The sequence below is a fragment of the Lissotriton vulgaris genome, chromosome 4_1 (assembly GCF_964263255.1).
Source record: "Lissotriton vulgaris chromosome 4_1, aLisVul1.2, whole genome shotgun sequence".
In the NCBI taxonomy this organism is placed as follows: Eukaryota; Metazoa; Chordata; class Amphibia; order Caudata; family Salamandridae; genus Lissotriton; species Lissotriton vulgaris.
Genome location: NC_141691.1, coordinates 570,383,882 through 570,402,638, shown reverse-complemented (window position 1 = coordinate 570,402,638; position 18,757 = coordinate 570,383,882). Strand labels below are relative to the sequence as shown.

At 46.0% G+C, this 18,757-nt stretch overlaps 1 protein-coding gene across 3 annotated transcripts in view; it reads right to left on the bottom strand.

The window, feature by feature from the left end:
- The window catches only part of GOLGA4 (golgin A4), an 853,888-nt gene that overhangs the window by 470,643 nt on the left and 364,488 nt on the right, over positions 1 to 18,757 (bottom strand). For all 3 annotated transcript variants that reach the window (XM_086964776.1, XM_086964774.1, XM_086964775.1), the window contains one exon: positions 16,693 to 16,840. In XM_086964776.1, the coding sequence (XP_086820902.1) occupies positions 16,693 to 16,840 (148 nt within the window). The remainder of the gene's footprint in view (positions 1 to 16,692; positions 16,841 to 18,757) is intronic.

The window sequence follows — 18,757 nt, the reverse complement described above, 5'->3', positions numbered from 1 at the left end:
TGGCCGCCTTGCAGATTTCTGCAATGGGAACATTACGGAGCAAAGCTGTCGTGGCAGCTTTGCCCCTGGTGGAATGAGCCTTAGGTTTACCCACTAAGGTCTTATTAGACTTTTGGTAACACCGTTGTATGCAGGACACAATCCACCTAGAGATGGACTGCTTAGAGGTAGCAAGACCCATCCTGACTGATCCATAATTGATGAACAATTGGTCTGACCTACGAATATCTTTGGTCTGATCCAGATAAAATTTCAACACCCTCCTAACATCCAGGGAATGTAAAGACCTTTCCGCTGGAGATGAAGGATTCTGAAAAAACGTAGGCAAAGTTATAGTCTTGTTGACATGAAAATCAGAAATAACATTGGGAAGAAATTTAGGGTGAGTACGCATAACAACCTTAGCAACATGAAATACAGTATAAGGTTCTTGGCAACACAACGCCTGAATTTCACTCACTCTGCGGGCCGATGTAATGGCCACGACGAACGCCGCCTTCCAGGACAGGTGCTGCTACGAAGCCTTAAGAATAGGTTCAAAAGCCTCCTTCATCAATCTGGACAGCACCCCATTCAATTCCCACGAAGGCGAAGGAAGCCTGACCGGAGGGAATACTTTCTTCAAGCCTTCCAAAAAATCTTTGATCACAGGGATCTGGAAGAAGGAAGTCTGTTCCTGTAGACAGTCAATGCAGAGAGATGAACCTTAATGGAATGAACATTAAGGCCAGACCGCGCCAAATGTAGAAGGTAAGGAAGGATGATGTCTTCCTTGCACGCCGTAGGGTCATAGTTCTTGGACTTGCACCAGATACAAAACCTCTTCCACTTGTAAGCATAGGAAGTCCGAGTGGAAGGTCGCTTAGCCTCCTTCAGTATGTCCATGCAATCTCCGGGAAGATTCAAATGGCCATATTGCACTATCTCAGGAGCCATGCCGCCAAACTCAAAGACGAGAGGTTGGGGTGCAACATCTGCCCCCGAACTTCGTGAGAAGGTCCGGCATGCACGGCAGCCGTATGTGAGGAAGGAGAGACCGGTGAAGCAGGTCCGTGTACCAACACTGTCTGGGCCATTCCGGGGCGATCAGTATCATCCGCGCCCTGGACCGGCACAGCTTGATGAGCACTGCTGGAATCAGGGGAAGGGTGGAAAAGCGTTCAGAAAGCTGTTCGACCAGTTGATCCATAGCGCATTCCCCAGCGTCCCTTGCTGGTAGTACCTGGAGGCGAAGTCTCGGCATTTGCTGTTTTCGGCGGTGGCGAACAGATCTAGGTCTGGAGTTCCCCACCTTGCGAAGACTTCTCCTAGTACTTTGTCGTTTATGACCCATTCGTGGTTTTCCTGAATCAGTCTGCTCAGTGCTTCCGCCTGAACATTCTGCACACCTGGCAGATGGGTAGCCGTTATAGTCAGTCCTCTGGCCAGAAGCCAGTGCGTGATTTCGAGCCCCCCCTGCTTGTTGAGGTAATACATCGTGGTCGTACTGTCTGTCTGTACAAGCAGAGAGTTGGTCTGAAAGGACGGATGAAAGGCCTTCAGTGCCAAGTGAACAGCTCTGAGTTCCAGGAAATTGATGTGATACGTGGACTCCATCGGGGACCACGTTCCTTGAATTTGTAAGTCTCCGGAGTGCGCCCCCCAACCGTGGAGAGAAGCATCCATCACGATAGTCTGAGTGGGAATGTCCTTGTGGAAGGGGACCCCTCTGAGGATATTCCTCGCTGAACACCACCACTTCAGAGACTGAAGAGCATGCAGAGACAGTCGTATCTTGTCGTCCCAAGACCATCTCTTCTGATTCCACTGATCCTCCAAGCACTCCTGCAACGGTCTCATGTGCAGCCGTGCGTGTGGCGTTAGGAAGATACAAGAGGCCATCGATCCCAGTAGAGAAGACACCATCCTCACTGTTGTAGATGGAGTGGTCATAAGAGCCTGAGCCTTCCGATGGAGTGATAACCGTCGCTCCTCCGAAGGAGACACGCTTCCTGACAGCTCATTGATGGTGGCTCCCAAGTACTGAATGCACTGGACCGGAGTCGGGACAGACTTGGACATGTTGATGTGCAACCCCAGCTTGTTCAAGAGAACGCACGTTTTCTGGAAGTGTGCCTGAGCTTCCGAGAAGGACGAGGCCTTGATCAACCAATCGTCCAGGTACGGGTAGACAAACACCTTGTTCTTCCTTAGGTGTGCTGCTACCACTGCCATGCACTTAGAGAATGTTCTGGGCGCAGACTTCAGCCCGAATGGCAGTACTGTGTATTGATAATGATTGGTGCCGACTTTAAATCGCAGGAACTTCCTGTGTTTGTGCGCAAAGGGGCACATGGAAGTACGCATCCTGTAGGTCTATTGCACATAGCCAGTCTCCCTGTTGCAACTGAGGATAAATCTGATGCAATGACAGCATGCAAAACTTTTCTCTGACAATCCACTTGTTTGCCTGTCGCAAGTCCAGAATGGGCCTGAACTCGTTCTTGTCCTTCTTGCGAACCAGGAAGAACCGGGAGTACAGACCTCTTCCTCTTTGAGACAGAGGTACGTCTTCTATCGCCCTTTTCCTTAACAGGATATCGGCCTCCGCCTGGAGCTCGAGCAGTTGAAACCGCGAGCTAACCGGAGGAATTGATGGAGGCAGGCTGGTGAACCGAAGACTGTATCCATTGCAAACAATATTCAGCACCCACTTGTCCTGAATATAAAAAATTGAACGCTTTCCCCCACCGGAGCGGGTAACGGATGTAGGGGAAGTAACCGCTCAGGGTCGAGACCAGGCCGGGCCCTTGTTCGCTGTGGAGGACTGCTGTCCCCCTTTATCCTTCTGGCGCTTCTGGAAGGGTCTCCGGAACTGCTGCTGTTGTTGCTGCTGCTGTCCCGAAGACTGACCTCATCCTCTTCCCTGTGCACCGTACCGTCTTTGGAACAGGCGGTAGGCCTTCTTTTCTTTGGGCTTCTCCAAGCCCACAGCCGTCAGGGTCTCTGCCACTGCCTTCATGCGGGCCATCTCATTATCGGCATGCTTTCCGAACAGGGTTTCCCCTGAAAAGGGCAGATTGGCCACCCGCTGCTGGGCCTCCGGCTTGAGTGATGTGAGCCTGAGCCAAGCAAGGCGCCGCTGGTTGATCCCATGACAGTACCCATGGGCAGCCAAAAGAGAGACATCCGCAGCCGCGCTGATGACCTGGTTTGACACCAGCATCCCACGCCCCTACCTCCGCCACTATTTATCATGTGTTTCCACCGGAAGCGCAGCGGACGGGCGCAGCGGGGGCGCCTAAGGCAAGCCCGTCTGCGCCCGTCCGCGACCAGACCGCGGCCGGGGCCAGATATGCTGCCGGCAGCGGAACACATGGTGGAAGGATAGCGTGGTCAGGTGAGGACCTTAAAGCGCTCGATCCCCATCCAAATGCTGCCCTCACTTTACAGACCCTATGACCTTCGAACCCCCCCAGATCTGTAACAACTGTGGGATAGCTATTGGCAGGGAGGCCTCCATGATATCCCCTAAGTACAAACCTCCACCTCAAACAAACCTTAGGGCAGGTCTACTTAACTGCAGATCCCTAGCCAAACATGCAGATGATGTCTGGCTTTTATTAGAAGAACAAGAATGGGATATCCTCTTTTTAACAGAAACATGGATCAAGGAGGACAACCTGACTTCCATTGCACTGGCAGTCCCTCTGGGATTTAAAATATGCCTCGCCAACCGCCCTGGGACAAACAGAGGCGGTGGTGTAGCCATTATTTTTAAAAAGCATTTAGTATTAACATCCTCAGCCCCCACTGCTATTGAAGGCCTTCACTTTTGCTTTCAAGTGAGCCCTCAGCTATCACTAGCAGGACTAGTGATATATCGCCCTCCGGTCGGCTCAGACCCCTCCCTAACCACCTTATTGGACACGATCGTCCAGAGCTCGCTTCTTCACCCCCTTTTTATTGTGGTAGGTGATTTCAATATCCATATGGATAAACCTGACTGTGCCCTGGCAGAACTGCTAAAAACCACGTTAAATACGGCCAGTCTCAGATTGATCAATGAGGGCCCTACACACACGGGGGGCCACACTATTGATCTCATCTTTTCTAATATCAAGAATGTGTTCTCTGAGACTCCTCTCCCTCTGACATGGTCAGACCACTTACTCGTCCCTTTTTCACTGAATATTGTGAATAACATCCCTGCTGCGAGTAAAAGCTACTACTTGAAGAGGCAATGGAAAAAACTGACCCCCGATACTATGTGCCCTGTCCTAGCGCAAACCTCCCCATCCTTGACAAATAATGCCAACACGGATGCTCAACTACTTAATGAATGGATCGGAAAGATGGTTTCCTCCATTGCTCCAGCCTCTCGGGCTCTATCAAAAAGAGACTCCCCCTCAGCTCCCTGGTTCTCACAAGAACTCAGGAATGAGAAAGCAGCCTGTAAAAAACTGGAGAGACTCTGGAGAGCTAGCTACGGTCTGGAAGAAAAAGCTAGGTATAAAGAAGCTTCTAAAAAACTCCGGAAAGCTATCAGAAAAAGTAAAAAGCGTTTCTATGCGGACTCGATTCTTCAGGCAGAACAGTCTAGCAAACAGGTCTTCAAAGTGGTACAATTGTTTTTCAAACCAAAATGCATTGAAAGAGAGGTTGTACCCACAGCTACGCTATGCGAGCAAATTTCAGAGTTTTTTGACCAAAAAATTAAGAAAGTATATGACTCCTTTGGTCCAATAATAAAAACTGTGAAGCAGGACCAAGCAAATAATGGTGGGCCAGACGAGATCCTCACCCAGTTCATGCACATCCCCCTGATTGAGGTAAGGCAGGAACTCATCCGCTGCAAATCCTGCTCCCCTGACGACCCCTGCCCAGCTAAACTATGGAGTGCCATAGCGGACTCGGTCGCCCCCACACTTCAAGGTATCTGGAACTCCTCCATCATGTCGGGCATATTCCCGGACATCTGGAAGCACGCTACCCTCCTACCCCTAAAGAAAAAACCTAATGGGGACCCAGATGACCTTACGAATCTCCGCCCTATATCCCTACTAGCTGCCCCGGGAAAAATGCTGGAAAAAGTTATACAGCGCCAACTGAGTACATTTGTAGAAACCAACAACATTTTGCATGAAACTCAATCTGGCTTCCGCCCCGGCTTTAGCACAGAGACAGCGCTCATTGAAGTCGCCGAGTCTGTGAGGTGGTCGATGGATGCAGGAAACTCAGCAATGCTGGTACTCCTGGATCTGTCGGCCGCCTTCGACACGGTGGACCATGCCAGACTACTCAGCCGGCTGGCTGAGATAGGCATTCAGGACAGAGCGCTGGGGTGGATAAAGTCCTATCTATCTCAGAGAACGCATAAGGTGGCACTTGGAACGATTTCTTCTACACCTAAAACCCTCAGCTGTGAAGTCCCGCAGGGGTCGGCCCTCAGCCCCCTTTTGTTCAACATCTACCTGGCTCCTCTCTTTACGCTAATTGCCAACTGGGGCGTCAAGGCAATCTCATATGCCGACGACACCCAGTTGGTATTTCCTTACTCTGAGATGACGCAGGAGTCTTTCTCTAATTTCAAAGGCTGTCTCCAGGATATAGCACACTGGATGAACACTAATAAATTAAAACTTAATGCCAATAAAACCGAAGTCATCTTCTTCGGCAAGGGTCCCTCCCCCCCCCCAGAATTCTGGTGGCCAACGGAGATGGGCCCGCCCCCTTCACCCAGTCACTCGGCAAAAAATCTTGGTGTGAGATGGGATGATAACATGTCCTTCTCATCCCATATCCAACAAGTCGCCGGATGCTGCCTGAGTAAGCTGAGAAACCTCCGAAAAATTCTAAGACTCCTACCTGTGAGCTGTAGAAAAACGGTTGTCCACGCGACTGTCACCTCCCGGCTGGACTATGCCAATGGTTTATACCTTGGCCTTCCAAAATACCTGACTCACAAGCTTCAGGTAGTTCAAAATGCGGCTGCGAGACTACTACTGCGAATCCCGTTCAAGCAGTCAGTCTCTCCGCATCTCCGAACCCTGCACTGGCTGCCAGTAACCAACAGAATTAAATTCAAAGCTCTGACGCTGGCGTTCAGATCTCTGCATGGCTCCTGCCCACAATACCTGAAAAATCGCCTCCCAAGATACCTTTAAAGTCGCGCACTACGGTCCAACGACCGTGTCCAGCTGGCCGTCCCGCGCGCAAAAAAGGCCCGACTAGGCGGTCGGACCTTTTCAGCAAACGTCCCCGCTCTGTGGAACTCACTGCCTCAAACAATCCAACAGGCCCCGTCTGAACTCTGCTTTAAGAAATTACTTAAGACCTGGCTATTCACCCAGCCACGCTAGCTTTCCTATTCTTTAGCCCAGGTCATTTGTGTTCTACTAGCGCCGGGACACCTCCTTGTGAGGTAGCTGTTCGCGCTGTATAAAACCCAGTATTATTATTATTATTATTATTATCCCCTCTGTGAGGATCTCTTGGAAATCCTCCCTCTTGTCTCGTGGCAGAAGTTCCGTGAACTGTTGCAGGGAGTCCCACAGGGCACGGTCATACCGCCCTAGCAACGCCGCATCGCTGGACGCCTTCATGGCTGTGGATGCAGTCCCACACACCTTCCTTCCAGCCGAGTCGATCCATCGGCTGTCCTTATCGGGCGGCACTGTTGAGGACGGGGAGGTAGAATGTAACTTCCTGGTCGCCGTCACTATCACAGAGTCAGGCACCGGATCTATCCGCAGAAAAGCCGGGTCCGAATCCGGGGCCCTGTACTTCTTCAGAAGTCGGGAGGGAGCGGCCTTCACCACCTCTGGCGTGAGGAACAGCTCCTCCACAGGCTCTACCAAACCAGGCACTAGTGGCAGTAGAGGGCGAGACAAATGCTTCTTGTGAAGCGTTTCAAATATCACGGATGTCGTGGGTGTTGGAGCCCTCACCGTGATTCCCAATTTTGCAGCCCCCCTCAGGAGAACATCCTGGAACGTGCTGATGTCGTCCACCGGAGACACCCTTGTCCCTGGGGATTCCGACAAGGTCGGTGAATAGGTCCTGGTCCTGGACCTGGAGGAGTCCGTGCAGGACCTAGATCCCCGCCTCTTATGGAGACGTCTTGACCTGGTGGAGGATCTACGTCGACTCCTCGATCTCCCTCTCCGTCCGGAGCGTGATCGCGACTTCCTTGGCTTCGGTCAATCCGCCGGTTCCACCGGAGCGGGTGCCTTTGGTTTGGCCGGGGCCTTCGGCTTAGGGGTCCCCTTGGGAGGGGTCCCCTTGGGAGGGGTCAGAAGTCTGGGCAGTGAGACCGACCTCGGAGGGACCGGAGGTGGCTTTTCTGGCAACTGAGGTCGAGGTACAGGTTGCGGAAGTGGTGGTAAAGGAGGAGGAGTAGGGGCCCTCGGAGGGAAACCCCTCGGCAATGGAGGCGGGGGTGTAACCGGCCTCTGTGACGGGGTATACACCTCGGAGTACACCGAGCCCGGTGATCCGCCTTTTTTTCCAGCCTGGGACGTTGGCAAACCTCCCATGGCGTCAGACCTCCTTCCACGTCTCTTCGGCGTCGAAGAACGGCGACCGGACGGCGAGCGTCGGTCCCTCGACGTTGAGCGTCTTTTCCTCAGTGTCGACCGTCTCTCCCTCGACAGTGAGTGCCTTCGCCTCGACGGCGACCTCGTCCGCCTCGACGGCGACCTCGTCCGCCTCGACGGCGACCTCTTGCGTCTCGACGGCGACCTCGTCCACCTCGACGGCGACCTCTTGCGCCTCGACGGCGACCTCCTGCGCCTCAACGGCGACCTCCTGCGCCTCAACGGCGACCTTCTGCGCCTCGACGGCGACCTGCGCCTCGACGGAGATCTACTCATCGACGACGAGGATCTCCTCGACGACGATCTTCTCCTTTTCGCCGACGGCGAACAGCGGTGTCGCCTCGAAGGCGAGCGCCGACGCCGGGCCTTTCGACGTCGATCACTCGACGATGACTTCGACGAGTACAACGACGATCCGTTCAGTTCCTTCGACATCGAGCGTCGACCTCGCTTCGCCCCAGACGACGGGGAACAGACTGTAGTCATCCCTCTCGACGCTGTAGTTGGTGCAATCGACCCAGACGGAGAATGGGGACGCTTGCTGGTCTTCCTGCCCCTGGGGAGCCCCCCAGAGGCCTCAGCACGGGCAGAGGAAGCCCCTCCAGACCCACCTTGCGCCTTCAGCCTTCTTTCCTCAAGGCCTGATCTTCTTTCTGTCCTTCAGGGTCCTGCCAGAGAAGCCCTGACAAATCACACACTCCTCTGGGACATGGGAAGAGGGAAGGCAGAGGATACACACCTCATGGGGATCTGATTTGGCCTTCTTCCTGGAGCACTCTGGACATTTGTCAAATAATGCAGGCATATTTGACATCAAAAGGGTACTACAGAAGGAGTAGTTTCTGTCCTGTAACTCCAGTTCTGTAGTAGGGGTATCTCTGTTATAGTCATAAGCGCCCGCCCGCCTACCCGGTGGAGAGAGATATTCATGTAAGGAATGCTACAGGTCTGGCGTGTTACGCCTTCAAAAAGAACCGAAAGTAAAAGGGACCTGCAGTGCATTCTGGGATACTGTGAAGTTCTGGAAAGTTCTCTTAAAGGCACAGTATCCTGTTTTGAGCCACATAATGGCAGCCTATGGGGCTTGTCTGTCCATGTGTTCCTCTCTATCATTCCAGAGGGTTTTTGCTGCTGAAGCAAGGGAAATCTGGACAGACTTTGCTGTTTGTGGATTTTTGGTGGAATTTCTAGCTGAATTACTGGGCAGTGTAGCCTGGTTTTATAGGCTGCATTACCGGTCTTTAATTCTCTCTTAAGTGTCTTTGCAGTTCTGCATTTTTTCGACACTTTAAGAGATTATTTTTGATTGCTCCGGGGTCCACGCACATGGGCGGGACTATTCACTAGATTATGACTATACACAGAGATCCCCTACTACAGACAACTGGTTGCACACACTACCATTAATATTATTTCAATTTTTGTTCTTATGTGTCATTTTCTCAGCAGCAGTTCAAAAGATATTCTTTGCTTTATTGGTTTAGGAAAATAAGTGCACGAGTGCCACTAAATGGTACAAACACAGAAGGCAATACAAACAGAAAAGCAGACGTAATCGTTTAGCCGACTGGCTTATTAATAAAACAAGCATTGGCCAAGTCAATATGTCTTGCCTTTTGGATTTATTGGCTTTGTCAATAGATTTTACAGATGTTGTACTGAACCCTGTTGATGCGAAATATGGCTTAAGATGATTTTTAAAGAAAACTTTTTTTTAACTGCAATTACAATTTTGAGCTATGCACCTTTTGAGTTCACAAACCATCTAGGGCACCTTCTTGTCTCCCACTCTCTGCTGTAAAATCATATCCAAGACTGAAGGTCTTAACATTTATAAAGCCTTACATTAATGCGGACTTCTGATATGCAAGCACAGAAGTAATCACCTGCTTTCTCCAGCCAAATGTTGTCCCAACTCTTCCAGTTCATAAAATTTTAAATAAAAAAAAACAACTCTTGCTAAATATTGCTAAAGAAAAATAAAAATAAAATTGCTTACAACGAATAAAGCATGACACTGCCATCCAACACTAGATAGTTATGTGCTCTTGGCCTGCTCAATAACACTTTTGGATGTAGGGACAAGAGATCCGGTTACAGCATATTAATAGAAGGCATAATGCATCCGATTTGCAAAAAGAAGCTTCAATTAAAAAGATCAGTGCATTTCTAGAAAAAATGTTCAATCATAGGTATGCTATCAAATCAATCGTTTGCCTGAGATACATATAACTTACTTTGAGGAGTTTGCCCCAAGTGCAAGATATGTGAAACAAGATAAGAAAAACCCTTACCCCAATCCTGTTCAAATAAGGCTTATAAAAGGCACCTCGAGTCACTTATAGGCGAGGCATGTGTGAATGTACAAAAACGAGATGCGATTTGTGAGATTTCTTAAGAAACAGCATATGGTTTAAAACAAATCGAGATGTCATATTAACAGATATCACTAAAATGATCACTTATTCTACTACAACAAAAACATTATGTGATATGTATAGAACTTCACAGGAAACATAGAAAACATCTGATCACAAGACTGATATCAAGTACATATTAAATCTGAACTTCAGACCATTTCATCAGTCCCTAAAAGGGAAAATGACTGCCATGACTCACAAATAGTACATTATGTTTAATACATAATGCACAACTTAAAACTAACACGTTGAAACACCAGAATAGTAAGTGTCGAATGAACTCAGCAAGACAAATGTACCAACGGCGAACTAGGTAAAACCACAGCATGCTCACAATCAGGCTAAAAAGCAAAAGAATGGCTAATCACAGTACCTAAGTAATGCAAATTATAGAAGACAACAGCAAAGAAAACTTAAAACCTGTCAATGCACTACAACAGGCCCAACACAGTTGCTATTAATCTATGCGAAAGGAAAACCAGACATCAAAAAGCTGTAAAATATTCTAACGTAAACCTAAAGAAGAGCAACAAACGCGAGAGAAAACAAGATATACCAAACAACCATGAGAATGACACTCTACCTGATACGTTCCATAGTATTTTGTTTATTGAAGTAGTATGGCTGAATACATATTATCAAACCTAAACTATGATGTTCCCATATCCAAATTTAGGACTGTTGAAGTCAATAAAAATGTAGTCATAACCACTAAATTTGATCTCCCCTAAAATGCGCAAGTCAGTGCAGTATCTTCTAGAACAAGTTACTGTACTGCAAAAGTGAATTTCTGGTCATCTACAATTTAAGGAACTGTTGGTATAAAGCTCAACTTACCACATAACAGAAACAAAATAGATGCACAGTGCAGGCTAAACCATGACCAAATGTTTAGTAAATTGCCTGCAAATTTTGCTATTAAAAAAAAAGAGTGCTTTAATACTAACTATGCAAAATGAAAAAGGAAGATAAATTTGGGTCTCCCAAAAAATAATTTTATAAAAAGAAAAAGAAAATAATATTAAAGAGTTACCCAACCAGTTTAAGACCTACAGTGTTCAATGCTTGTGATCATAACACGATGTACAAAAATGCACTCATTTGTTATTCGGTATTTGAGCAAACTACTTGCTTGAAAATCAGAATTTGCTACACTGTATGTATATGCACATGGGGTTATAAAATAGCGATTGTATAACATTCATAATTGCTAAATAAGGAATAACGCTTTGCAACTCAGAAAAGTTATGAAGTGTAACCATCACATCAGCAGTCCCTAATGACATCACAAAACCAGGAAGAGCATTAGTTGTAGGATTCTGCAATTCTAGGGAGCAAGTTAGCACTAGCCAATACCCCTGAAGCACCATAGCGAACCAGAAGCCACGCGATAAGGATGAATCTGACAGGGACCGAAGAAAAAGTTACGTTAGGTTACACTTAAAGGAGATTCTTGTTTAGGAATATATCCTGGAAAACTGTTCGGGAAATCTTGCCTTACTGACCTGAAGCCACCAACAAGAGAAAGAGCTATGACACACAGCCAGCACAGGATTAATGCAGTTGGCATGATGAACTATATAATGGATGAAATAAGAAGTACAAACTACAGTAACAAACAAAAGTAAGCTGGCCACTGTAGTACGAAAGGCTGCAGCAATAGGTGAGAGCAACCAAACACACCATTACCCACCTTCATGGAGAAAAAGATAGAACCAAAGCTGGTTAAGCAGCACTGACACTGTGCGAACTGTGCCAGGGAAGCCCCAGGAAGTAGTGAGATATCAGGGACAACAAATTCAGTCACAAAAGACAGCCCTGTGTCATGTCCAGTGTAAACTTTCTCTGACATGCTTCGTGCTCCATCACCCTATAGACCCGGCCACCATACAAACCCCTGATGACATTGAGAATATTTGTGTTGAAAAGGAGGGCAATAATAGAGAAGAGACGAGCAGAAGTGGAAGAGTGCAGTGGGTGGCAACATTCATGCACCCACCATCACACCCAACACCTCAAATAGCCAGGGCAAATCAGCTTTTATGCTCATTGTGAGGAACACTCACGCTTTGAGTGACTGAGATGTCTGAGGCAGTTATCACACTGTGTGCAGCTTTACAGACCGATTGTGTGGCACATAGGCAACACCATATAGAAATCTGCTTAAAATCACAAGTCAATCAATGGACGTAGTTGTTGGTCCAACTTCAAACCTGTGCAGATGGTCTGTCACTTTACAGGTGGAGCTACTCCCCAATAGTGGTATTGTGTCAAGGGGCATTATGCAGGTTACATTTGCATCTGAGGAGCTCAGATATCAAATACAGCCATACGGGCTGGTTTGTCAGTGGGGGGAGAGCGAGGACCTCTTTTGTGCTGCGGAGTACCAACTTTTTCTGTGTCAGTGAATTCAGGTGATGTGTTAGGATTCACTGTCATAAGGCGTATACATTGCTACCTACAACGTTGATAAAAGGGTTTAAAAAGGTGCTCAGAATCCACTGGTTAACATTTTGGGCGTACAGTGGAAGTGAATTACTTAAACAACCCCTCTAAGCTCTCCTCTCGCAAACCAGTCATACATGGCACAGTGGCAAACATGTAGCTGTTGTGTGTGCTCCGTAGATAACATACTACAGGGTCAGTAATGAGGCAGGTTGTATTGCATACAACTGGTATAGTCGGGGTGCTAGCTCTTCCTAATCTTCTAGATTCCTCAACCACAGTTCAAGATGTATGTGCCATCCATGCTGCTTATGAAATAAGGGAGAACACCAATCCTGAAAAATTACACCTTTAAGTCCTGCTATTCGCTGAGGATACTGGGAAGGGCTATGTGTACATGAATTTTTGACAACACAGAATCCCAAAAAAATCTACATACCTTGGACAGGACACTCAGAGAGATGGACCTGGACAGTTATTGTGCTCTGGAAACTGCCTAATGCAAGGTGTGGTAGTGAACACAACACCAGTAGATCTGTAAGGATTGCCTGGCTAGGTTGTGTAAATGCGTCCGTGCCTAGCACAAGCTGTAGCTCTTATTAGCCTGTCATAAACGTCCTCCTCTGCTCAACCAAAATGTAACATTTCTGCCTTCACTTCTTGATGGCAAAAATATACATACAAATCACCATGACAAAGGGTCGGCATTTTGAAACTTGATGTTGCAATGTGTTTCTTCTTTTACAATTTGCATTAGGTTATCACCTGCTTCAATTTGAAGGGTATATGCAGTTTGACACACTTGCTAGGATCCACTAGGTGTAACTTTTTCATATATTCATTTATCAATTCACAATTTTAGAATTTTAATTTAGAAATTGCCATTCCCAGTCAAAATTTATTGATTCCATATTCATTTGCTAAGGAGTGCTATTTTTGCAACTTTTCCGCTACTCATATCCAAAGGTTCAAACCGCCGCTGCCAAATTGGCCCTGGGCTGGCCAAGGAGAGCTTCGGCCACTGCGACAATGGCAGAGCTTCACTGGCTCCCTATGAGACAGCGAGTTGCTTTCAAATCTCTCTGTCTTGTTTTCAAAGCCCTGCATGGAGTCGGGTCTGGCCCCCTGCAATCTATGTTTGAATGGTACATTCCAATCAGAGCCCTCCGATCTACAACGGCCTGTCTTGTCAAAGTACCGAGATTTTAAAAGGTCAGGACCGGAGGGAGAGCTTTCAAAGTTGCAGCGGCCAAACTTTGGAACAGCTTGCCTCTGGACATCCGCCAAATAAGAGAACTTCTCCCTTTCAGGAAACGGATCAAAACCTGGCTGTTTCCTAAATGTTAATTGCTGGCTATTCTATTGTTGTCTCTCAGTGCATCTATCTTAGGAGTTATCTCAGCGCCAGGATACCTGTAAGGTGACAGCTGCGCTTTATAGATGTTTTAAATAAAAAAAATAATAATAAGTATATCCTTATCTTCAGACATAGAAGAAAAGTTAAAAAAAAACCCTATCACTAATGAAGAAAATGTACCCCATTGTAGGATTCTACTCAGAATGTCAATCTTCTTGAAGGTGGAAAGCCTTAATAATCACTTTCTCTGCATGGATGGTGCTTTTGTAAGCTGCGAACACGTACATAGTTCTAAATAATGCGTACCCGATTGCTTCCAAGCAGCTTTATAACTAGCTAGACTGCTGTATAAAATCTATGTGTTACAAACTAAGTCCATTCTGCACAGAATAATGAGAAGCGGTTTAAAACACTGACAGGTCCTCACTTTCAAAGTCAATTTAAAAAAAGGTTTTAGGATTTTATAACATGGCTTACGGAAAGGTCTATAATCCTTGCTACAGTAGCTGTGTGTTACTATTTTCCAAGAGGGAGTTTGGAATGTCGAATAAGTAGAATAAGTAGCAGAATTAGCAAGAGGAGATCAATGTATAGATGGCTGGTTTGCACACCTTTGACTAACATGATAGGTAAAGTCACAGCATCAGAAGAACACCTGCAGCTCCCTTGCTTCAAATCAAACACACACAGAAACGAACAAATACATTATTTACCTTAATAAAAGAATCCTATTTAAATAAGCTTTCTATAACATCCTGTGTGAGTTGTGTTCAACTTCAGAGTACACAACACAGGTCTTTCAGTTTAAAATACCATATTTGTCACAGTGAACTAGTGAGTGCTACCACATTGTCATTGTGCATACCCTGTCCATAGTGTAACCACTCTACCTATCACTGGAAATGCAATTGTATAAAAAGTATATTCCCTGTTGAGGTAGCTAAATGTAAAGCCTTGGCATATTTTTGTTCACATTTTTGGTTAACGGATCAATATGTGGTGTACAGAGTAGACATATTTACTGTACTGTGATTTAAACATATCCCTATACACATGATTCTCAAATGAGACTATCAAAAACTGTCTGCCATCTCTTATTCTACTCCTGGTACATACTCGACTGTTTAAGTGATACTACTTGACACGGTCCTACGCCTAATGTCTATCGACGTTTTGGTAGAATTTTGCCATGTGGTACCTAGTTCTGCAAATCTCCTGCATTTCTAATAATGAAGAATACATCATAATGGTAAATTGACTTTATTGGTTTGTGACTATCCTCCCCTCTGTTTAAAAATCTCACGAAGGTAACAACTTCACTACCTTAGTCGTTAACAAGAGATTGCTTCGGTTGCCCACAGATTTTGCATGTGTTCATCTGCTGCAGCATTTTTATATACAAAATTTACTTAACTTTCAAAACCTTACAGTATACTTTCACTACCAACTTCTTCATCACTTTCTTCATTGTAAGAGCCAGTTATATTTAAAAGGATGCCACTGGAAGGAATTTGCAGTCTTCAGTGCAGCTATGGCAATTGCCTGTTGTGTATCCATTGCTGCCCAGAGAAAAGTTCTTATTTGACTTAGTGTTTTATTCTGTTAAATGTTCTGTGAAGTTTCAATAGTGCACAAGATATATATTTTGGGCGGCATTATTAGTAGAATTTTGCATGAGAAGCCTCCTTGGCCAACCATTTGTCAAGATAGGAGCAAACAAACTTCATCTCTTTTGAGAAGGGCAACCACTGTTTTGCACCCAACATAAACCTGATGTACTTCTTGGGTCTACGTTGCCATCGGGATCTAAAAGTATACATTTGTAACTGCATTCTCTTGCATGTATGATACACAGTGACTCGGAAGCACTCCTCCATCAATAGAATTTACTTCTGGTTAGACCTGAAAGGCTTTGGTGTGACGTCTCCCAGATATGTTGCCTTCATCCCTCCTGTTTTCTGAAATTAATTTTTGTTGGCTTTAAGACTATTTACCACTGCTAGCCAGTGCCAGGCACCTACAAGTAAATACCATATGCCAATTGGGTGTAAATGCTAGGGTGCTTCTGCTCGCCAACTTAAACATAGTTAAATTGGTTTACACCAAACTGACAAATCTAATTTACTTGTAAGCCCCTAGTAAAGTTGTGGTTAAATTGACTTACACGCAATTTTCGCATGTAATTTGCATGTGAGTGCCTAATAATGTTATTCAACATGTACTCCAGGCCTGTAACTTACATGCTTCTAGTGGGCCTGCAACATTCATTGTGCCACCCACTTATGTAGGCCAGTAAAACATGTCTCAGGTCTGTCATTGCAGCCTGTGTGCAGTTTTAAACTGCCAATTCGAACATAAATAAAAAATAAGCAGCAAGTTGTTGAAGGACCCTCGATATAGGTAAATTGTTAAGATTTGAAATGTTCTAGGTACCAAAGTTGATGCACAGGCAAACTCGAATGTGGTATCATTAAACAATTAAAATAAAACAAGCAGGCATATAACAATTACATTATCATCTGTGCTCATAATACAGAGACCTGTAGCTCCTGAGGAGAACTCCATTGGAATTTATGTTTAGTCTATCTGCTAAGCAGAGAGCCTAAGTAAAAAGGTAGCTGTACATCTCCAAGGTATGCAGGAGGGCACAACCAAATTACTTTATGATACTGTGCGAGTACTAGTCAAGTCTTTTTTTGTATAAACATTTTCACAAGAAGGAACAACAAGTCTAGTATTTGGTGTGTTGAGGTGAGAAAATGACTCGTGTAATATTGCTCTACTGTATATATTTGTGCTCTTTTGTATATGACCAGAAACAACAGCACAAGGTGACAGGTAACACTTATACACTGCCTTCAGCACAATGTCAGACATGTAACAAGACTCTTACCCGCCTTTTCAGACTTTTCTTTTTGCTCACGGAGCTCATCACACTGTGTGGTCACCTGCTTGAGTCGAACACGGAGCTGATTAACTTCTTCTTCTTTCATTTCTAGTGTTTCATGCATTTGTCTTTTGGTCTCTGCGATAACCATGCCCTGAATGAAAGCATACATTGGGTGAAATTCAGAGCTATTACATGAATCTGATCAAAACCTTCTTTGCACATAACTGCGGCCATACATAATGCTCTCTCTACCTGTAGGACAAGGTGGCAGATTTAACAATAGGATGCTTGTAATGCCACATGAGCACCCCTTCCCGGGTCAGACTGTGTAAAGAGATACCATACTTTACATTGTCAATACATTCAGGTAGCTGAAAGCACCCAGAACTCCCCTCTGTTCCAATGTCATTAGAGGAATCTGCCCTTCTATAGGTCTTTCAGAGCACCAAATATAACAGACTGGAACTTTTCAAATACGGTGCTTTGAAACCAGATAATTCCTGTTCTTGTCTTTTATATTTCAATAACATGGAAAAATGGGGATATGCATGCTCTTCAATTACATTTAGTAAGGAAGAAACAGGTGGGCATGGCCAAGGGACGTCTTGAGATTCCATTTACAGGCAGGCCAACATTTCTTTCAAGAAAAGTATCTGTAGGATGCAGTCAGTCTATCATTCTCGTATGTACCTAATAAATAAGGAAATAATGTGGACGCACCCTTTAGTCAATAAACACCTTCAAGAAAGGTTCTGAGCTTTGGGAGGCTAATGCACTGTGCTGCAAATTATTACGGAGTGTGGGCATAGCAAGCCAGAATAACTATCCTCATCTTGCACTCTGATCTTCAGTAAAGCTGGATTGGGGAAATAAATTAGTGTGGGGAAGATGAACGCAGGCTTTACCAAGTCTTTTATACATATCTACTTGCAGAGGCACATCTGAGTTTACTCTGTTCAGCTGTTTTATTATGTTTTGTAAAATCAGTGTTGGGTATAAAGTGTGCCTACAGGAAGGTGCAGGTCACTCCAGGGATGCCTGCACCAACACTAACTATGATTAGAAACAGAAGAGGTTCTGTGCATGTCCACCATCTGATGCTGTGCTAAATACATTAAATACATACACTGTTCCCGTTACTGCTGCACTTAAAAAGATCTGGACTGCGACATGCATCCATAACAACGTATTTTCCACGGTTATCTCTCGCTACTGAAGATTCCTCAGGAAGGTACCTTCCTTGTTCAACCAGAGACACTTGACTTTTTAAAATGTCTGCTATGGATGCTGCTAATGGTTAAACAAGAGTGGCTAAGAAGGGGGGGGAATATGCAAACAAAACAGGTGATGGACCGAATGTGGATCAATGTCACACACTCACCCCAGTCCGAAGATCTGGGCCCAAATCCATCGTTTTTTTGCACTCCACACCACCCTGGGTTAGACAATGGCGATATGCAAATCAGCTCTGACCCTGTGCCCCATGGGAACAGTCCAGTCCGAACTACAAAAGCCATGTCCTTCCCAGAACGGAATCAAGCATCCGAGGACCGGACCGGTTTCGAGGTAACACCTCTCATCAGCCCGGCTAGCTTGACTCCAGTGGTGTGGAGTGCCTGGGACCCACGTCTGGGCATCCCCAGCGCACTTAGGGCGGAATATGCAAACAAAACAGGTGATGGACCGAATGTGGATCAATGTCACACACTCACCCCAGTCCGAAGATCTGGGCCCAAATCCATCGTTTTTTTGCACTCCACACCACCCTGGGTTAAACAATGGCGATATGCAAATCAGCTCTGACCCTGTGCCCCATGGGAACAGTCCAGTCCGAACTACAAAAGCCATGTCCTTCCCAGAACGGAATCAAGCATCCGAGGACCGGACCGGTTTCGAGGTAACACCTCTCATCAGCCCGGCTAGCTTGACTCCAGTGGTGTGGAGTGCCTGGGACCCACGTCTGGGCATCCCCAGCACACTTAGGGCGGAATATGCAAACAAAACAGATGATGGACCGAATGTGGATCAATGTCACACACTCACCCCAGTCCGAAGATCTGGGCCCAAA